At 49.2% G+C, this 17,046-nt stretch overlaps 2 protein-coding genes across 8 annotated transcripts in view; both read left to right on the forward strand.

Moving 5' to 3' along the window:
- Window positions 1-1,876, forward strand: NGRN (neugrin, neurite outgrowth associated). The gene is made up of 3 exons (XM_070763533.1): window positions 1-283; window positions 362-472; window positions 555-1,876. Exons 1-3 carry the CDS (start codon window positions 129-131, stop codon window positions 856-858), a joined length of 570 nt encoding a protein of 189 aa, XP_070619634.1. The 5' UTR covers window positions 1-128; the 3' UTR covers window positions 859-1,876.
- Window positions 1,877-4,547: 2,671 nt separating this feature from the next.
- Window positions 4,548-17,046, forward strand: part of RCCD1 (RCC1 domain containing 1) — a 37,984-nt gene continuing 25,485 nt past the window's right edge. For 2 of the 7 annotated variants that reach the window (XM_070762282.1, XM_070762285.1), the window contains exons 1-11: window positions 4,574-4,879; window positions 4,959-5,080; window positions 5,163-5,474; window positions 5,713-5,746; window positions 8,682-8,751; window positions 9,667-9,795; window positions 10,909-11,014; window positions 12,116-12,252; window positions 13,921-14,030; window positions 14,119-14,289; window positions 16,282-16,394. In XM_070762282.1, coding sequence (XP_070618383.1) covers window positions 4,674-4,879; window positions 4,959-5,080; window positions 5,163-5,474; window positions 5,713-5,746; window positions 8,682-8,751; window positions 9,667-9,795; window positions 10,909-11,014; window positions 12,116-12,252; window positions 13,921-14,030; window positions 14,119-14,289; window positions 16,282-16,394 — 1,510 coding nt within the window. In that variant the 5' untranslated portion in view covers window positions 4,574-4,673. Of the gene's footprint in view, window positions 4,880-4,958; window positions 5,081-5,162; window positions 5,475-5,712; window positions 5,747-7,212; window positions 7,636-8,681; window positions 8,752-9,666; window positions 9,796-10,908; window positions 11,015-12,115; window positions 12,253-13,920; window positions 14,031-14,118; window positions 14,290-15,206; window positions 15,249-16,281; window positions 16,395-17,046 lie in introns of those variants that run through there. The other 5 variants (XM_070762286.1, XM_070762283.1, XM_070762287.1 and 2 more) reach the window with 5 other exon arrangements.

Below are 17,046 nucleotides of genomic sequence, written 5' to 3' on the forward strand. Positions count from 1 at the left end.
TTCCGGGGGAGGGGCAGAAGCAAGCGAGGCGCAGGACCGCTTCCGGGTCGCGCAGGGTCATCCCGATCCAGAGGCCGGCGGAAAGGCCGAGCAGAGCGCGGGGCCGCCTTCCTTTCTTCCTAGCGGCCATGAAACCCCCGCAGGTGCCGGACCCGCGGAAGCTGCTGTGGGGGCTGGCGGCCGGGCGCGCCAACAGGGTGCCGGACCCGCGGAAGCTGCTGGCGACTGAGCGCGCCAACGAGGAAGTCCCGGCGCTGGACGAACAGCTGGAGGAGATGGAGAGGTAGGCACGCTCCCCTCCCCGCTTCCATCCCCGCCCCGCGGCGCCCCCGCCCCCACCTGACTCGCCTCTCGCCCGCAGGAGGCGGCGTTGCCGGGCGTTGCAGACCCGAGAGCGGCGGCTGCGGAAGCTGATGGAGCCCGCGAGGCCCATCGAGCGCACCCTGAGCCTCCGCGCCATGGAGCAGATCCGGTAAGGAGAAGAGACGCACGGGACCCCGCCCGCCCCCTCCAGGCCCCCCGCCTGACCCCGGCCTCCCTCCCTCCCTCTGCAGGTTCCTCCGCCTGACCTTCCCCGAGGAGTGGCCGGACAGGCGCCTGGCCCAGGGTTTCGGCGTGACGCCCGAGGTCATCCGCCGGGTGCTGAAGAGCCGCTTCTGCCCGTCGCCCGAGCGGGGCCTCAAGCAGGACGCCCGCGCCGCCGCCCGCCCCAGCCAAGCCCCCCCAGCGACGCCGAGCTTGCCGTCCGCCCCGGAACTGCTTCCTGGGGCTCCCCGCAGAAAAGCCTTGAGTAGCGGCGGGCAGGCGACCCCAGGGAGCCCGTGGCTGGGTCGGGAAAGCGGCCCCAAAGCCTCGTAACGCTGCCCGGGGAAAGAAGGCCTGCTTCCTGCTCTCGTCTCACCCAGCCGCCGCCTGGCAAAGGGGCCAAGCGCTTCCCGAAGGCCTCGGCGGAGGGCTGGTGATTGTGGAGGGAGGCCTGGAGAGGAGGTCCGATGCCTCCCCGGCCTTTCTCAGTTCCCTGGGCTTTTTCAACACTTGGGCAAGCACTGACTTTCCCCAGCCTGCATTTTCCCCCAAAGAAAGCTGCATGGCAAGTGAGGGTGCCATCTCTTTCGCAGGCAGAAGTGCCCCACAGCTGGCCCTGCACAGAGGGAAAGCAGCCCTATATAAACTCTGTGATGCACAACGCTCAAGTGTCTCTCTTTGTTTTTTAGTGGGAACCTCAGAAAAGACCTAAGTAGTTCATGTTTGCAGGGTTCAGGCGAGGCCTTCTACCAATGTAGGATGGATGCACTTTGAGCAAGGCCTGGCAGTGTTGGGAAGAGAACTCTCCAGGACTGTTTGTGTCTGCCGGTTTAGAAAGAAATTATATTTATCTAAATCTTTGTACTTAATCAGAAACAACACTGACAGGGCAAGCCACTAGAATATCAGCTGAGAGTAAACCCAACTCTTTACCCACACTGAGGATGTTACTTAGATGCACAGGTAACAGTGATGATGTTACCAGTTTGGTAATGAAATCTCTACAAGGAAACAGCCTTAGAGAGCAGCAAAGAATCAAATATGTTGATCTTGAGGGTCACAGGAAATAAAACATGGCATGAAAAAGAACATCTGTGCTGTTGTTATTGTTATTAATTGGATTTGTATGCTGCCCCTCTCCGAGAACTTGGGGCAGCTCACAGCATATCAAAACAATATACAATATACATATCTACGACCAAGAAAACAACCTAGATCTCCCTGTTTAATCAGTGCCTAGGAGTTGAGCTCAGCTGAATTCTCCATTTTATACTGTACCAATGATAAATAACTTCAAAATGTATCACCCTCACTGAGTACAACTAATAAAGATATCATTTTTAAAAAAAAATATGTATGTATATATATATATATATAAATAAGATTCTTTCCCCCACACTTACTCTTTCTTTCTCTCCGGGATCCATTTTTTCTCGTGATATTCCTGAAATGTAGCAGTGTTATAATCACCAAACTGATACCATATTTTCCTCAAAATAAGACCTACCTAATCAGAAAATGATTTTTCAGGATGATCTTAGTAGCAGTAGCACTTACTTATATGCCGCTTCACGGTACTTTTACAGCTCTCCCAGCAGTTTACAGAGTCAGCCCCCAACAATCAGGGGCCTCATTTTACCCACCTTGTGTTGTGTATACAGCAGTGATTTTTAACCTTTTTTGAGCCGCGGCACATTTTTTACATTTACAAAAGCATGGGGCACATTGAGGGGGGGGGGGAGCTAAAAAAAGTTTGGACAAAAAAATTATCTCTCTTCCTCTTTTTTTCCTCTCTCCATCCCTTTCTTTCTCTCTTCCTTCTTTCCTCTTTTTTGCTCTCTCCCTACCTCCCTCTATGTCTTTCTCTCTCCCACCTTCCCTCCCTCTCTTTCTCTCTATCTCTATCTCTTTCTCTCTTGCTTTCTTTCTCTCTTGTTCTCTTTCTCTCTCTCTTTCTCTCTCTCTCTCTTGTTTTCTTTCTCTCCCTCTTGCTCTTTCTTTCGTTCTCTCTCTCTCTTGTTTTCTTTCTCTCTCTGAGCTTCGCGGCACACTGGTTGAAAAACACTGGTATACAGTGTGTCCTCGATTTTCGCGGCTTCGAATTTCGCGAAAAGTCTATACCATGGTTTTTCTAAAATATTAATTAAAAAACATTTTGCATTTCACCCCCCTATACCACAGTTTTCCCTGGTCGATGACATCATATGTCATCACCAAACTTTTGTCCGCCTTTAATAATTTTTTAAAAATAAACTTTAATAAATAAACATGGTGAGTAATAATCTAAATGGTTGCTAAGGGAATGGTAAATTGTAATTTAGGGGTTTAAAGTTTTAAGGGAAGGCTTGTGATACTGTTCATAGCCAAAAATAGTGCATTTACTTCCGCATCTCTACTTCACGGAAATTCAACTTTCACGGGCGGTCTCGGAACGCATCCCCCGCGAAAATTGAGGGAATACTGTACTCCCATCCAGCCCTGAAGATTTTTGGGATTCTGAAGGGGAAAGTGATTATGAATTGGTAGGAGGGCCTGATTTATAGACAGAAAGGGAGGACGCAGGTGACATGCAGATGCATTCCAGTTCTAGTGAAGGAGATGTCAAGTGGGTTAACTCTTACTTCAGAAGAAAGCTGAGTCTTGCCATTTCAAAATGGGGCTTCTCTAACCAGCTCCCAGCATAAGCTATACATTGTGTAAATTTATTGCCTGCTTTTATGACTCTGGATTAACACTGATTAGCCCATAAATTTTAGAATGACTTGTGGAATATTTTTATATGACTTTCAAGTTACTTTAATGCTAAAACTAGAGATGAGAAAACAAAGCGCTGCGTGCAAAGATGATTGAGGGGAAGAAGAGGAAAGAGAATAAAGTTGTTGTGTTTTACAAATATATGCATTTAGTAATCCTTTATTTCAACTATTAGTTGTCTTAGCCTGAAACCAGAACACCTTGGAAGGAAGGCTGAGTCAACTTTGAGCCTGGTAATGTAAGCCCTACCCCCAAAATAAGCCCCAATTAAGATAGTCAGCCAGACATATTATTTCCCCCCCAAATAAGACCCAACCCAAAATAAGCTCTAGTGCAGTGATGGCGAACCTTTTTTTCCTTGGGTGCTGAAAGAGCGTGTTTGTGCGTACTATCGTGTATGCGCGAGTGCGTCCACACCCATAATTCAATGCCTGGGGAGGTTGTAAACAGCTTCCCCTACACCCTGGAGGCTGTGTTTCAAGTCAAGTGTTTCCATTTTTTTGTCCACCCCCTGTACATTGCTTTGGCACCTTCCATTCACTCCAAAATTCTCTCCCAAAGGAATGAGAATAAGCTTTCATTCCAGCAAGAGGTCACTTCTTTATTCTTTCAACTTTCCTGAGTGGTCAAAGGTTAGCGATCCCCACGCTGTAGCCACAGTGTTTTCAATCTTTTAAAACCATTGCCTTTTGAAACCAAAACCATTTAAAACCATTACTGCGCCGAAACACGGGCACCCCTGAGTGTCTGCCCGCTATTCTGCTACCTGCCCAGGTGGGGTGACAGAATTGCGCTGGACTCCGCTAGAACACAGAGCCGCAGGGGCGAGCACACGTCCGCAGGCCCCCTTTGCATTTGAGCAGCCCAGAAGGTGCCCGGCCCCTCCGCCTAGTGTACAGGCCCCACCCCGCGGCTTCCGGGCCTGGCCGGCTGAGCAGAGCCGAGGTGGTGTCTCCAGGCGGCTCCTCGCAGCCGAGGCCCGCCGGGGAAATGGCGCCGCAGCCGGGCGGAGAGAGCGGCTGGTTCTCCTTCGGCTTCCGCTGGGCCGGCGGCGGGGAGGGCGGGCCGGAGCCTCTGTGCGCGGAGGGCCCGGGGCCGGTGCGGCGTGTGAGGCCGAGCTGGAGCTTCGCGGCGGTGGTGGCGGCGGCGGGCGAGGCGGGGCGGGTGCGGCTGCAGGGCGCGGTGGCGGCGGCGCTGCCGCGGGACTGCCTGGACGCGCTGCCCTCCGAGACGCACCTGCTGCTGCTGCGGGGGGCCGCGCTGGAGGCCTGGCCCGCCACGACGACGCCGGATGCGCTGCTGGACGGGCGGCCGGTCTGGCGGAGGGAGCTGCGAGCAGAGGAGGCGGCAGCCATCGGTGGGCGCGGCGGCCGGGACGGACGGACGGAGGGAGGATGGCGGCCGCGACTGGCCCCCTCCGCCTGACCGGCTTTTCTCCTCCCGCAGAGCTGCCGCTAGTGCCCGGCGGATACGTGAGCCCCCGGCCGCCCTTCTTCACCGCGCTGCCCGCCGCCCTCCCGGCGCGCCGGCTGGTGCTGGGCCTGGAGCACGCGCTGCTACTGGCGGACGGCGGGGCGCTCTTCTCGTGGGGCGGCGGCAGGTGAGGCCGGGCGGGACGGGGAGGCGGCGGCGGCGACGGGCCCCGGAGCGGGACCGAGCGCCCTCCCGTCTCTGCGCAGGCACGGACAGCTCGGCCACGGCGACTTGGAGAGCCGGCGGGAGCCGCGGGCGGTAGAGGCGCTGCAGGGCCTGGCCGTGGCGGAGGCGGCGGCGGGCGGCTGGCACTCGGCGGCCATCAGCGGTGAGCAGCGCGGGGGACGGGCGAGGCGTCCCCTTCCCTGCACCCCCCGGCGGCGCCTCACACCTTCCTCCCCCCCCTCCAGATGCGGGCGACCTCTACATGTGGGGCTGGAACGAGGCCGGGCAGCTCGGGCTGCCCTCCAAAAAAGCCGGTGAGGGTGGTGCTGCAGCGGCCGCCGAAGAAGTCGGGGCGGTCCCGCGGAATCGCCCCCTTTGCGAGCGCAGCGTCTCCTCGGGCAGCGGCAGGCCTGACGTGGGGACCGCTGAGGGGCCTGGAGACGACGAGGCGCCCTTCGTCTCGGTGCAGCCCCTGCCCGCCTTGCTGGACTTCCCCGAGGAGAAGGCCGAGGTGCGGCGGGTCAGCTGCGGGTCACGACACACGGCCGCCGTGACGGGTGAGCGGCTCTCCGGGGTTGAGGCCGCGGGGTCCACGCCAAGGCCTCGGGTGTCCCGCCCCCCCCCCCCCGCGAAGGCCCTCCTAGCGAACCGGAGACGAGGGTCGCTGGGGTACTCCTGTGACCTGTGTGTATGGGGGGTAAGGCGCTCGTGACAGCAGCCCTTCTTCCCCTGCTCCCCCTTGCAACAATTGCTGCGAAGAGAAGGCCTCACTCAGCCTGCTTGCTTCCTTTCCAGGCGCTGGCCATCTCTACACCTGGGGCTGGGGTAGGTAAGGCGCTGGCGAGGGGGGGGGGAAGCTCGGCCAGAGCTTTTGTGTGGCCAATCGTTGGTTTTGTTCCCAGGGAAATACGGCCAGTTGGGGCACACGGATATGGCCACTTCTGACCGGCCGAGGAGGGTTGGCTACTTTCTGGAGAGGAACCTCAGGGTGCAGGATGTGGTCTGTGGGCCCTGGACCACCTTTGTCCAAGCTGCGGCTGCCGGGAGTGGGCCATGTCCGGCGGGCACTGATCTGGTGGCAAAGTAGCCTCACAGAGCTCAAATCTTGATTCAACAGTCCAAGGACGTCCCATGACCAAGAATTGTGTGTGAGAGAGACTTTGGCCACCGCAGGTTTCCTCTGAGGTGATCAGATGGTGTTTCTTACACCACAGCCATGTTTACATATCATGAGTACATTAAATGCAGAATAAAATTTCTCTTTTATGTAGAGCAAAGTCTGACATTAAAAAAAAAGCTTTTTCAAAACAGTACAACTGATTTTTTTTTTCCTGCTCGCCTACATTTCTGAACAAGCAAACAGCCACACAAATAAATAAGAGGCTGCTGTAGTGAAGAAGGCGCAAATCTAGCCAGGGACATGAAATGCACAGTCCAAGTGCTAGGAAAGCCAGGCTCTCAGCCCAGGCAGGAGGGCAGTGGGTAAAGAGGGAGGTTGTATCCTTTTTAAAAAAATAAAAACTTTTTATTTTTTTCCACATTAAAGTCATATACAACACCACATATTCCTTCAATACAAATAAGCATACATTGTCTCACAAATACAATGACCTAATTTACATTCCAATGTTACTTTTTATTATTCAGTCTGTCTCAATCTTTCCTTTTTCCACTTCCCTCTTACTCTCCACCTCTATTATCTACTTTCTTACACCTTCTCTCCTCTTTTCTACTACCATCTCCCCATCCTTCTCTACCTCTCCTACTACTCTCCCCCTTTCCTCCCTTTCTACTTCCTCTTACTCCTTCTAAATCCTTCTCTGAGGGAATAATTTTAGCAGAATTGCGCTGGACTCCACTAGCACTAAGAGCGGGGGGGGGGGGGCGAACCTGTCCTCTCGTCCTTCTAGACCAGTGTTTCCCAACGTTGGCCACTTGAAGATATCTGGACTTCAACTCCCAGAATTCCCCAGCTAGCATTCGTTGGCCAAGGTTGGGAAACACTGTTCTAGTCACCTGGGGGGGGGGGGGGGCAATGGAGGGGAAGAAGAGTGACCAGGAGTCCACGAAGGAGGCTTCGCCTCAGGTGTGTTGGTTGTGTGAGTGAGGGGGGGGGGGTCTCTTGGATTTAAATAGCATTTAAATGTCTGCAGATTCCTGCGTTTCTGTAGGGCGGGCTGGGCGGCCCCATAGATTCTGTTCATCAAAGATGCGCGGGCGGGGAGCATTGGGGTTTTAGTCCAGGCTGAGCCCCGCCCCCTTCCTTTCAGGCTCCTCCGGCTCCCGGAGCAGGGAGAGGGAGTAGCAGCGGCATCTAAGCGCCCCAAGTAAGGGGCAGGCAAAGCTGACCTCTGGACTTCAACGCCCAGAATTCCGGAGCTAGCATGATTGGCTCAGGAATTCTGGGAGTTGAAGTCCACAAGTCATAAAAGCCAGCGTTGCCTGCCTCCGGTGGTTTCTCCCCACGGGAAACTCATCTCAAAACATGTCCTGCCGGAAACCGGGGCTCCGGGCGTCCGCCCGCCTTTATGACGCCACAAGCAAGACAGGCCCGAAGGGGAGGGCCGTCTCCGCCTGCTGCCTCGTCCCCTCTCCCGATTGGCTCTATTTAAAAACGGGGCGGGGCAACGGTTGCTGCGGAGGGAACGTTTGAATCGCTCTGCGCGACAGAGAAAGAGAGAGAGAGTTCGGTCGGGGTGGCGCGATGAAGGCGGTGTCGTAAGTGTTCCGCACTCCTTGCGGGGGGCGACGGGGCGCGTGTCCCGAGGCTTCTTTCTCGGCCTTGGCCTGGGTTCCGCGGGGAGGAGCGGTGCGAAGGACCTGGGAAGGAGAAGCCCGGCCGGACTCTCCGGAGAGCCAGGCCTCTTTCCCCGCTTTAAAACTTCTTCTCTTTCATCCTCTTCCCATGAAACAGGCCTGCTATCTTATACATGTTTTGACAAAGAAAGAGGTTGCTAGGAAAGGGACCGGCTCCTCTTACTGGGGTTTTGAATTGCTTGCTTATAGGCAGATTTTGTAGGCAAACGAGAACTTGCTTTTGGGACTTAGGCTGAGGCTTTTAGGAAGCCTTCAGAGAGGGGCGGCATGCAAGTCTAATAAATTTTTTATTATTATTATTATTATTACAGTATTATTATTATTATTATTATTATTATTATTATTATTATTATTATTGCAACATTTGCAAAAGGGGCCAGCCTTGAGACTCTGTATGATAGATATAGAAACATAGATGATTGACGGCAGAAAAAGACCTGGTCCATGTAGTCTGCCCTTATACTATTTCCTATATTTTAGCTTAGGATGGATTTATGTTTATGCCAGGCATAAATTCTGTTCCTGTGGATTTACCAACCATGTCTGCTGGAAGTTTATTCCAAGCATCTACTACTCTTTCAGTAAAATAATATTTTCTCATGTTACTTCTAATCTATTTAGAGTAGAATATATAATTTAGAGTATATATGTATGTATGTATGTGTATATACAGTATATGTGTATGTATGCTGGCTGGGGAATTCTGGGAGTTGAAGTCCAGATATCTTCAAGTTGCCAAGGTTAGGAAACACTGTTCTAAATAACACGTCCACCCATTCTTCACATTTTGTTTATTAGTATTAATAAAGTAATACCACTTGTACTAGCTGCTCTGTAGCTGCTTTGGTCTTCAATAGAGCATTTCATAGATCAGTTCGGTTGATTGCTTTGTGTAGTGTGTATCTTTGATTTTATTTGTAACTTATCTGACATTTATTAACTTCCAGAAGAACTAAAATTCCTAGGAAACATGCATTTAAAAAAGCATCTAACAATAGTTTGAAGGATCCTGTTGGGGTAAGTGGCTGATTTACAGCAGAATTAGCTCTTTAATCTGTTCTCGTATATTGCAGAATTTGACTCTGAAAGCTGGGCTTGCTTCTTTATTTTATTAATGCACTTATATCAATTACTATGTATATCTGATATGAGAAGTGGCAAATCTGCAAAGCCAATAAAAACTGATTTATTTATTTTTTGAAAACTTCATTTAGAAATTAGCATTATTTTCTTGATTCTGGGCAAGTGCTTTTTCACCCAGCTATGATAAGGTTTTTTTAAACCCCAGAAACGGCAGGTGTTGTATCAAGGAAATTTAAAGATTACCAACCTAAAAAGATTGATGCCTTAAAACACATATGAGCTATAAACCATTGGACTGATCTTCTGATGCCAGTTCAAATGGTCCTCAATTTAGGACCTAGTTGCTTAGCAACTGTTTAAAATTACAATGTATCCCCCAAAATGGTTCTTACTATCTGGTTTTAAAATTCTAAAACCTGGGGGGACCTAGCACCTTGCTGCCACCCGACTACAATTTATGAGGTTTTAATTGAAAACCAGCATTTCCAACAGAAACTGCCCAATAATTATAGGTTTTATGGGTGCTGATTTGAATAATGACCATTGCAAAAAAGATTGTAAAATCAGGTAGTCGTGTGACACAACTTATAACTGGAATTGCGGGTTCAATTGTGGTATATTGTGGACTAGTTGTAAAGACTTTCCATTCTGATATTTCCCCTAAACGAGGAGAGTGTTAAGCTGGTGTCCGCCCCGAGTCTGCGGAGAGGGGCGGCATACAAATCTAAATAATTAATAAATAAATAAATAAATAAAAAAAATAAATAAAAAAATAAAAAAATAAATTAAAATAAATAAATAAAATAAAATAAATAAATCTAAATAGAACACTTTTTATTTTCTGTTCAGGTGTATTGCCGGATCCGTCCAGTTGGTATACCAAACCAAGAGTGCTGCATAGAAGTGATAAGCAGCACAACAGTCCAGGTTCACTCACCTGATGGGTATCGCATTGCCCGTAATGGAGAATATAAAGAGGTAGTTCTCATTGAAAATGCGCTATTGTTAACTATGGGTTTCAATCTACATTTATTAGGATTGTGTCATTTAAGGCAGCTGGGTCTATCATAGTCTGTATACATAGGATTGGAATTCTCTTTTGAATTACCGTATTTTGCAATGTATAAGATGTTCTGTACCCTACCCCACCCCAAAGTGGAGGAAAATGTCTGTGTGTCTTATAGAGCTAATGTTGCTGAAGCCCTGCCCACCCTTCAGCCTCTGCCTCCCAGCAATTTGCCTCCTTGCAGCAAACAGCCTGGTCAGCTTCAGCACAGCCTGATTTAGCACAAGCAGTTGACTGGTGATTGGACCTGCCTCCTGGAATACCGTCAACAAGCTGTTACAGGCTGCGGGGATCTTCACCACCACAGGCCCCATTTTCAGCCTCCACACATCCTACTTTCGACCTGTTCAGGCAGTGGAAATAGGCAGCATTGGCATTGCCTGCTGCCTGGCATGGGCTGAAAACAGGATGTGCGGGGGGCGAAAATGGCATGTGCATAGATGGTGGCGATGGGCAGCAGCAATTCACTTACCGTGGAACAGCTGATCGGCGGTATTTCAAGAGACATATAACCGCCAGTCAGCTGCTCATGCAAAATCAAGCTGTGCTGAAGCTGACCATGCTGTTGCTGAAAGGAGGCAAATTGCTTGGAGGCAGAGGCAGATTTTTCCTCCCTCCACAAAAGCTAGGTGCGTCTTTACAGGCCAGTCTTATACTCCAAAAAATACGGTAATTTTTATTTGTAAGGTTGTGATCATACTATGGTTCTATTTAGTAATTCTGTTGCTGGAAATATATAATGCATGAAGAAAAACATGCTTTTGGGAAGACTGATTCACCTACAAAATGACATTCAACATTATTAAAGGGAGATGAAACTTTTAATATATTTTTGTACTACTTTTTTCCAAGAGAATAGGAAAAGGACCACAAGTATCATTGTTGGAGCATAAGATAAATTGGCCATAAAAGAATTGTGGATTGAAACTTTGATGCAGTAGGAAAGTCAATTAGAGGACTAGGTGAAACAGCAAATGAATAAAACTGCTGGTTAATTGTTTCCTAACTGTTAAACTTTTTTCCAGGTTCAGTATTCATTTAAAGAAGTGTTTGGCACAAACATTTCTCAGAAACATGTATTTGATGTGGTTGCTAAACCTCTAGTGGAAGATCTTATCCGTGGAAAAAATGGTATGTAATTAAGTTATTTATGAGCTATGCCCCATAATCATCACAATGATGACAAATCATGGCTTGAACTATCTTACTTTGCATGTAATGAGTCTCCCTCATATATTACTTTTAAGTTGCATTACTGAAATAAATGAACTTTTGCCCAATATTCTAATTTCTTAGTTTCACCTGTAATTGATTCCAAACTCCTGCTTCCTATTGCTGTTTTTAATTTAAGTGTACTAACAGTTTGGATTGGCACCTACACAGCAAGTTCAAACAATGCAATTTTAGTAATATAGCAATAGCACTTATCCGTGTAAAACTGAATAAAGATGAAATCTGTCCTGCCCGCTACTCCTTCCCTGTTGCTTTGGTAGTGAACATGGAAATACTTGGAGACAGAAAAATAGAAGAGAAGGAACTGGAGAAGATAACAAATACAGTGGTACCTCATGATACGAACCCCTCGTGATATGAACCCAGGGTTCGGAAATTTTTTGCCTCTTCTTACAAACTTTTTTCGGCCTACGAACCCACTGCAGATCGCAAAATGGCGCTCTGCTGGGCGCCGCCGCCCGGCTGTCACCTTTTAAAGTAGCCAGGGGGCTTCTCGGCATTCACCCGAACCCAAACTTTTCGGGTTTGGGAGGCCGCCAAGAAGTGCCGCCGCCCGGTTGTCACCTTCTGAATGTCAAAGTTCCGCCCATGGAATTCCCTATTGGGATTCCCCACCTCCTTTCCAGCCTCCAGATCGGCCGAAAACGCTGCCGCCGATCACAAAAATGGCGATCCGCCGAGTGGCGCCGCCCGGCTGTAACCTTCTGAAACAGCTGGGCCCTTCTCGGCGGCCTCCCGAACCCGAACATCCGGGTTCGGTGTTCGGGAGAATGCCAAGAAGCCACCGGCTGTTTCAGAAGGTGACAGCCAGGCGGCGCCGCTTCTCGGCGGCCTCCCAAAGCCGAACCCGAAAAGTGGTATAGGAAAAAGAACTGCAAAGTATTTTTTTAATTAATATTTTTGAAAAACCGTGGTATAGACTTTTCGTGAAGTTCGAACTCGTGAAAATCGAGGGAACACTATATAACAAAATTGTGCGTCTATGCTTTTGAATTCTAGGCCTCCTTTTTACTTATGGAGTCACGGGGAGTGGAAAAACTCACACCATGACAGGTTCGCCCGGTGAGGGAGGTCTACTTCCTCGTTGCTTGGACATGATCTTCAACAGCATCGCGCCTTTTCAGGCCAACCGCTATGTGAGTTCAGTCTCCAAGTTTTGGGAATTGGCAGGTTAGCATAAATAAATACGAGGGCCTAAAAATGACAACCACAAGGCCTTGAGGAAAAGGAGAAGGGAAATTGGGAAAGAGAAGAAAAACTAACGTACAGTAGTCCCTCGCTATATCGCGCGTCACCTACCGCGGCTTCACTTCATCGCGGGTTTTGAAGTCAGCGTTGGCACAGATACGGCGCTTAGAAGTTTGGAAGGGCAGGACAAGCGCTCAGCTCATGCTCAGAGAGAAGCTTCATTTGAATCATTTCACCACACAAACAAGCGCTAGAATAATTCCAGCGGGACTCCCGAATGATGAGCGGGACGGGGACTGAGCTCCGGCAGAGGCCCGTCCCCTCGTTCAACCCGCCTCGCCAGTGCCGAGAAGGCAGTCTTTGGAAGCGCGCTTAGTGGTTGGCGGCGGTGTGCTTGGGGTTGTAGAAAGAGCTCCCGGCAGCGCGCGAACGAGCAAGCGCGAGCAAAGAAAGGAATGCGACGCGGTGGGGATTTCCAGATTGGGCTCAAGGGCGGAAGAGGAAGTGCTGGGCGGGTGGAGGGGGGGAAAAAAGAAAAGAGAGAGAGAGAAAAAAAGAACCAGCCGGGGCAGCTCACCAGGGACTTTCCAACCGGGGCAAGGCAAAAAAGACAACGTTTGGCCGAACTGCTGCAAAGAACAGCAGTGGGTCGGGAAGGCTCGGGGGCTGCGATTCTTTTGCCCCCCCTCCCCTTCTTTTCCTCAGGCGCAGAGTAAGTAGTAGTGGGGTGGAAAGGTTAGCCGTTGCTCGCCTCCAGGCATCCGGAGCTGGTGGGAAGGAGGATAAATTCCCCATCGCGGATTTCACCTATCGCGGCCGGGTCTGGAACGTAACACCCGCGATAGGTGAGGTCTTACTGTAAAGTTGAAGGAACACCCACCCACCCACCATTTCTGGCCAGCTTTGGGGGATTTAACGGCTTTCATTACTGTCGTATAACTACAGTGATCCCCCGATTATCGCGAGGGTTCCGTTCCAAGACCCCTCGCAATAATCGATTTCTCGCGATGTAGCGGCGCGGAAGTAAAAACACCATCTGCGCATGCGCGCCCCTTTTTCCATGGCCGCACATGCGCAGATGGTGGAGTTTGCGTATGGGCGGCGGGGAAGACCCCTTCGGCCGCCCAACAGCTGATCTGCTCCGCAGCGCGGCAGCAGCGAGGAGCCGAAGATGGGGTTTCCACGCCGCCCAGGCAAAGGGGAAACCCCAAGATCGCTTGCCGTTCGCCCGCCCGCCCGGCTGCTCGCTTGCCGCTTGCTTGCAGCGCGGCAGCAGCAAGGAGCCGAGCAGATCAGCTGGTGGGCGGCCGAAGGAACCTTCCCTGGGTGCCGCCCGCCGCTCGAGAGCAAGAGGGGGAGAGATAGAGAAAGAGAGAGAAGGAAAGAAAGAAAGAGATGAGAGAGGGAGGAAGAGAGTGTGAGAGAGGAAGAAGCAAGATAGAGAAAGAGAGAGAGAAAGAAAGATGAGAAAGGAAGGGAGTGACGTCATCGGGTGGAAAAATCGCGATATAGCGATTAGCAATGATCGAGATCGTGAAACTCGGGGGATCACTATAGTGAGATAACACTTTCTGGCAAGGAACCCCTTATTTTTTCCTATGAACCTTAATCCCCAGGTCTTCAAACTTGACGATAAGAATGGAATTGAGGTACAATGTAAAGTGGATGCGTTACTTGAACGCCAGAAAAGAGAGGTACTTCCAGTTCCCAAGACACCGGTGGGCAAGTAAGTGGCTCTGGCTGACTAGGATAATTCAGGAATGTCATGGATGCTTCTTTGAATGAATAACTGCGGATGACTCTCACCTTGGCAGGCGACAAGTAGACCCTGAAATTGCTGACATGATCAACGTGCAAGATAATTGTAAACTGGAAGATGTTGATGAAGACAGTGTCTACAGTGTGTTTGTGTCTTACATCGAAATCTATAACAACTACATTTATGATCTTTTGGATGAATCCCCACTTGATCCCACAAAGGCAAAGTGAGTAGTTTTTTCTCCAGCCAGGACTATGCTCACAAGGTAGTTATAGTAAATGCAAGTAAAATTGTGGTTCAATGATTTAAGGAAAGGTTATGTATGTAGTAGATGATAGATCCAGGGGTTGATGGCTTGGGGCAATTAGGTTCTCCCTGGTTCTAAGCGTATCTAACAAGACAGGAGTGTTTTGAGACTGTTTTGAGCTCTAAATTCAGAGAGGTTTAGTAGTTTTATTATTTATTTATTAATCAGATTTGTATGCCGCCCCTCTCCGCAGACTCGGGGCGGCTCACAGCAACAATAATACAATGTAAACAAATCCAATATCTAAGTTAATTTTAAAAACCCCAATTTAGAAACCAATCATACATACTAGCATACCATGCATAAATTTTATAAGCCTAGGGGAAGGGAAAGTGTCAATTCCCCCATGCCTGATGACAGAGGTGGGTTTTAAGGAGCTTACGAAAGGCTAGGAGGGTGGGGGCAACTCTGATATCTGGGGGGAGTTGGTTCCAAAGGGTCGGGGCCGCCACAGAGAAGGCTCTTCCCCTGGGTCCCGCCAAACGACATTGTTTAGTTGACGGGACCAGGAGAAGGCCAACTCTGTGGAACCTAACTGGTCGCTGGGATTCGTGCAGCAGAAGGCGGTCCTGGAGATATTCTGGTCCGGTGCCATGAAGGGCTTTATAGGTCATAACCAACACTTTGAATTGTGACCGGAAATTGATCGGCAACCAATGCAGACTGCGGAGTGTTGGTATGACATGGGCATATTTAGGAAAGCCCATGATAGCTCTCGCAGCTGCATTCTGCACGATCTGAAGTTGTCACAATGACAGTGGTTCTTAGAGAAATGCTCTTCAGTTGAATATTTAGTAACTAGGAAAGTCACTGGGGGAAATTATTTTCTTTGGTAGGTGGAACAACTGTGGCACTCCACTGCGGAATGCTGACTTCACGTATGTGGCTATTACTCTCCCCACCTTTATAGTAATGGTTACTTTCTACTTTGTAAAGGTTGTAATGTGACTGTTGCTCTTTATTGCTGGTAGTTTGCATGGACAAGAGAATATGCTTGCATCCCTGTGTGTAATCCCTGTGTGTAATCTGGACAATCCCACTGGACAATCCCACTGTCCTTTTCACTTACCTGGATAAGCTAACAATAACTGTCCATTAGTCTCAGCAGAAACTAGAATTTATCTGTCTAATTCAACATTGTCTTAAGTAACTCAAGTATTGATAACCGATATCAGCTGTTTGCTGAGGCTTTTGCCATTAACTGTTTGAAGCCCCCTTGTGGGTGCAGAAATGGCTTTATGTCAATTTATGCTTCCCGTGGGCGTAAGGCTTGCCATTAGTTGTTTTCCTGCATGCGCTATAGATTTAATGCTCTTGAAGCTGATTTCTATCGTGTTATTGTAATGTAGGTACTGATGATTCAGGGCAACATGCTTGCATCTGCCTCTGTTTGCCTCTTGGCTGTACAGTGATACCTCATCTTACAAACGCCTCGTCATACAAATTTTTCGAGATACAAACCCGGGGTTTAAGATTTTTTTGCCTCTTCTTACAAACTATTTTCACCTTACAAACCCACCACCGCTGCTGGGATGACCCACCTCCGGACTTCCATTGCCAGCTAAACACCCGTTTTTGCGATACTTGGGATTCCCCTGCTGGGATTTCCCTGCAGCATTGCAAAAACACAGAAGTCCAGAGATGGGGTTTCCTATGGAGGGGAGCCTCAGGGGAATCCCAGCAGCGCAAAAACGGGCGCTTTGGCTGGCAAAAGGGGTGAATTTTGGGCTTGCACGCATTAATCGCTTTTCCATTGATTCCTATGGGAAACATTGTTTTGTCTTACAAACATTTCACCTTAAGAACCTTGTCCCGGAACCAATTAAGTTTGTAAGACAAGGTATCACTGTATTATTAAAAATAACGAATTGTTTTAGATCACTGATATCATTGGAATAAACCCTGTTGCAGGTTTCCTCAATCCAAAATTCTCCGTGAGGATCAACACCACAACATGTACGTTGCAGGTTGCACTGAGGTAGAAGTTAAATCTACAGAAGAAGCCTTTGAAGTGTTTTGGAGAGGTAAGAAATGGAGTCATTTCCTGGAATGAGAGAATGAGCTACTGAGTTAAGAAAATGTGTTTTATTCAACATCTTGTTTCTGTATTAGCCAACCAGATAATTGGTTGTCCCCTGGGAAAAAACCCAAAAGGACTTAGGCACTGTATTTATTTATTTTATTGTATTTTATTTTTATATTTATTTATTTATTTATTTATTTATTTATTTATTTATTTATTTATTTATTAGATTTGTATGCCGCCCTCTCCGTAGACTCGGGGCGGCTCACAGCAATAATAAACAATATATAACAAATCTAATAATTTAAAAGAAACACTAAAAGCCCCATTATTAAAAGCAAACATACACACAAGTATACCATACAAAACTGTATAGGCCCAGGGGAGATGTTTCAATTCCCCCATGCCTGACGTCAAAGGTGGGTTTTAAGGAGTTTACGAAAGGCGAGGAGGGTGGGGGCAGTTCTAATCTCTGGGGGGAGCTGGTTCCAGAGGGTCGGGGCCACCACAGAGAAGGCTCTTCCCCTGGGTCCCGCCAAACGGCATTGTTTAGTCGACGGGACCCGGAGAAGGGCAACTCTGTGGGACCTAATCGGTCGCTGGGATTCGTGCGGCAGAAGGCGGTCCCGGAGATATTCTGGCCCGATGCCATG

This window comes from Erythrolamprus reginae, chromosome 10, assembly GCF_031021105.1.
Source record: "Erythrolamprus reginae isolate rEryReg1 chromosome 10, rEryReg1.hap1, whole genome shotgun sequence".
Classification (NCBI taxonomy): Eukaryota; Metazoa; Chordata; class Lepidosauria; order Squamata; family Dipsadidae; genus Erythrolamprus; species Erythrolamprus reginae.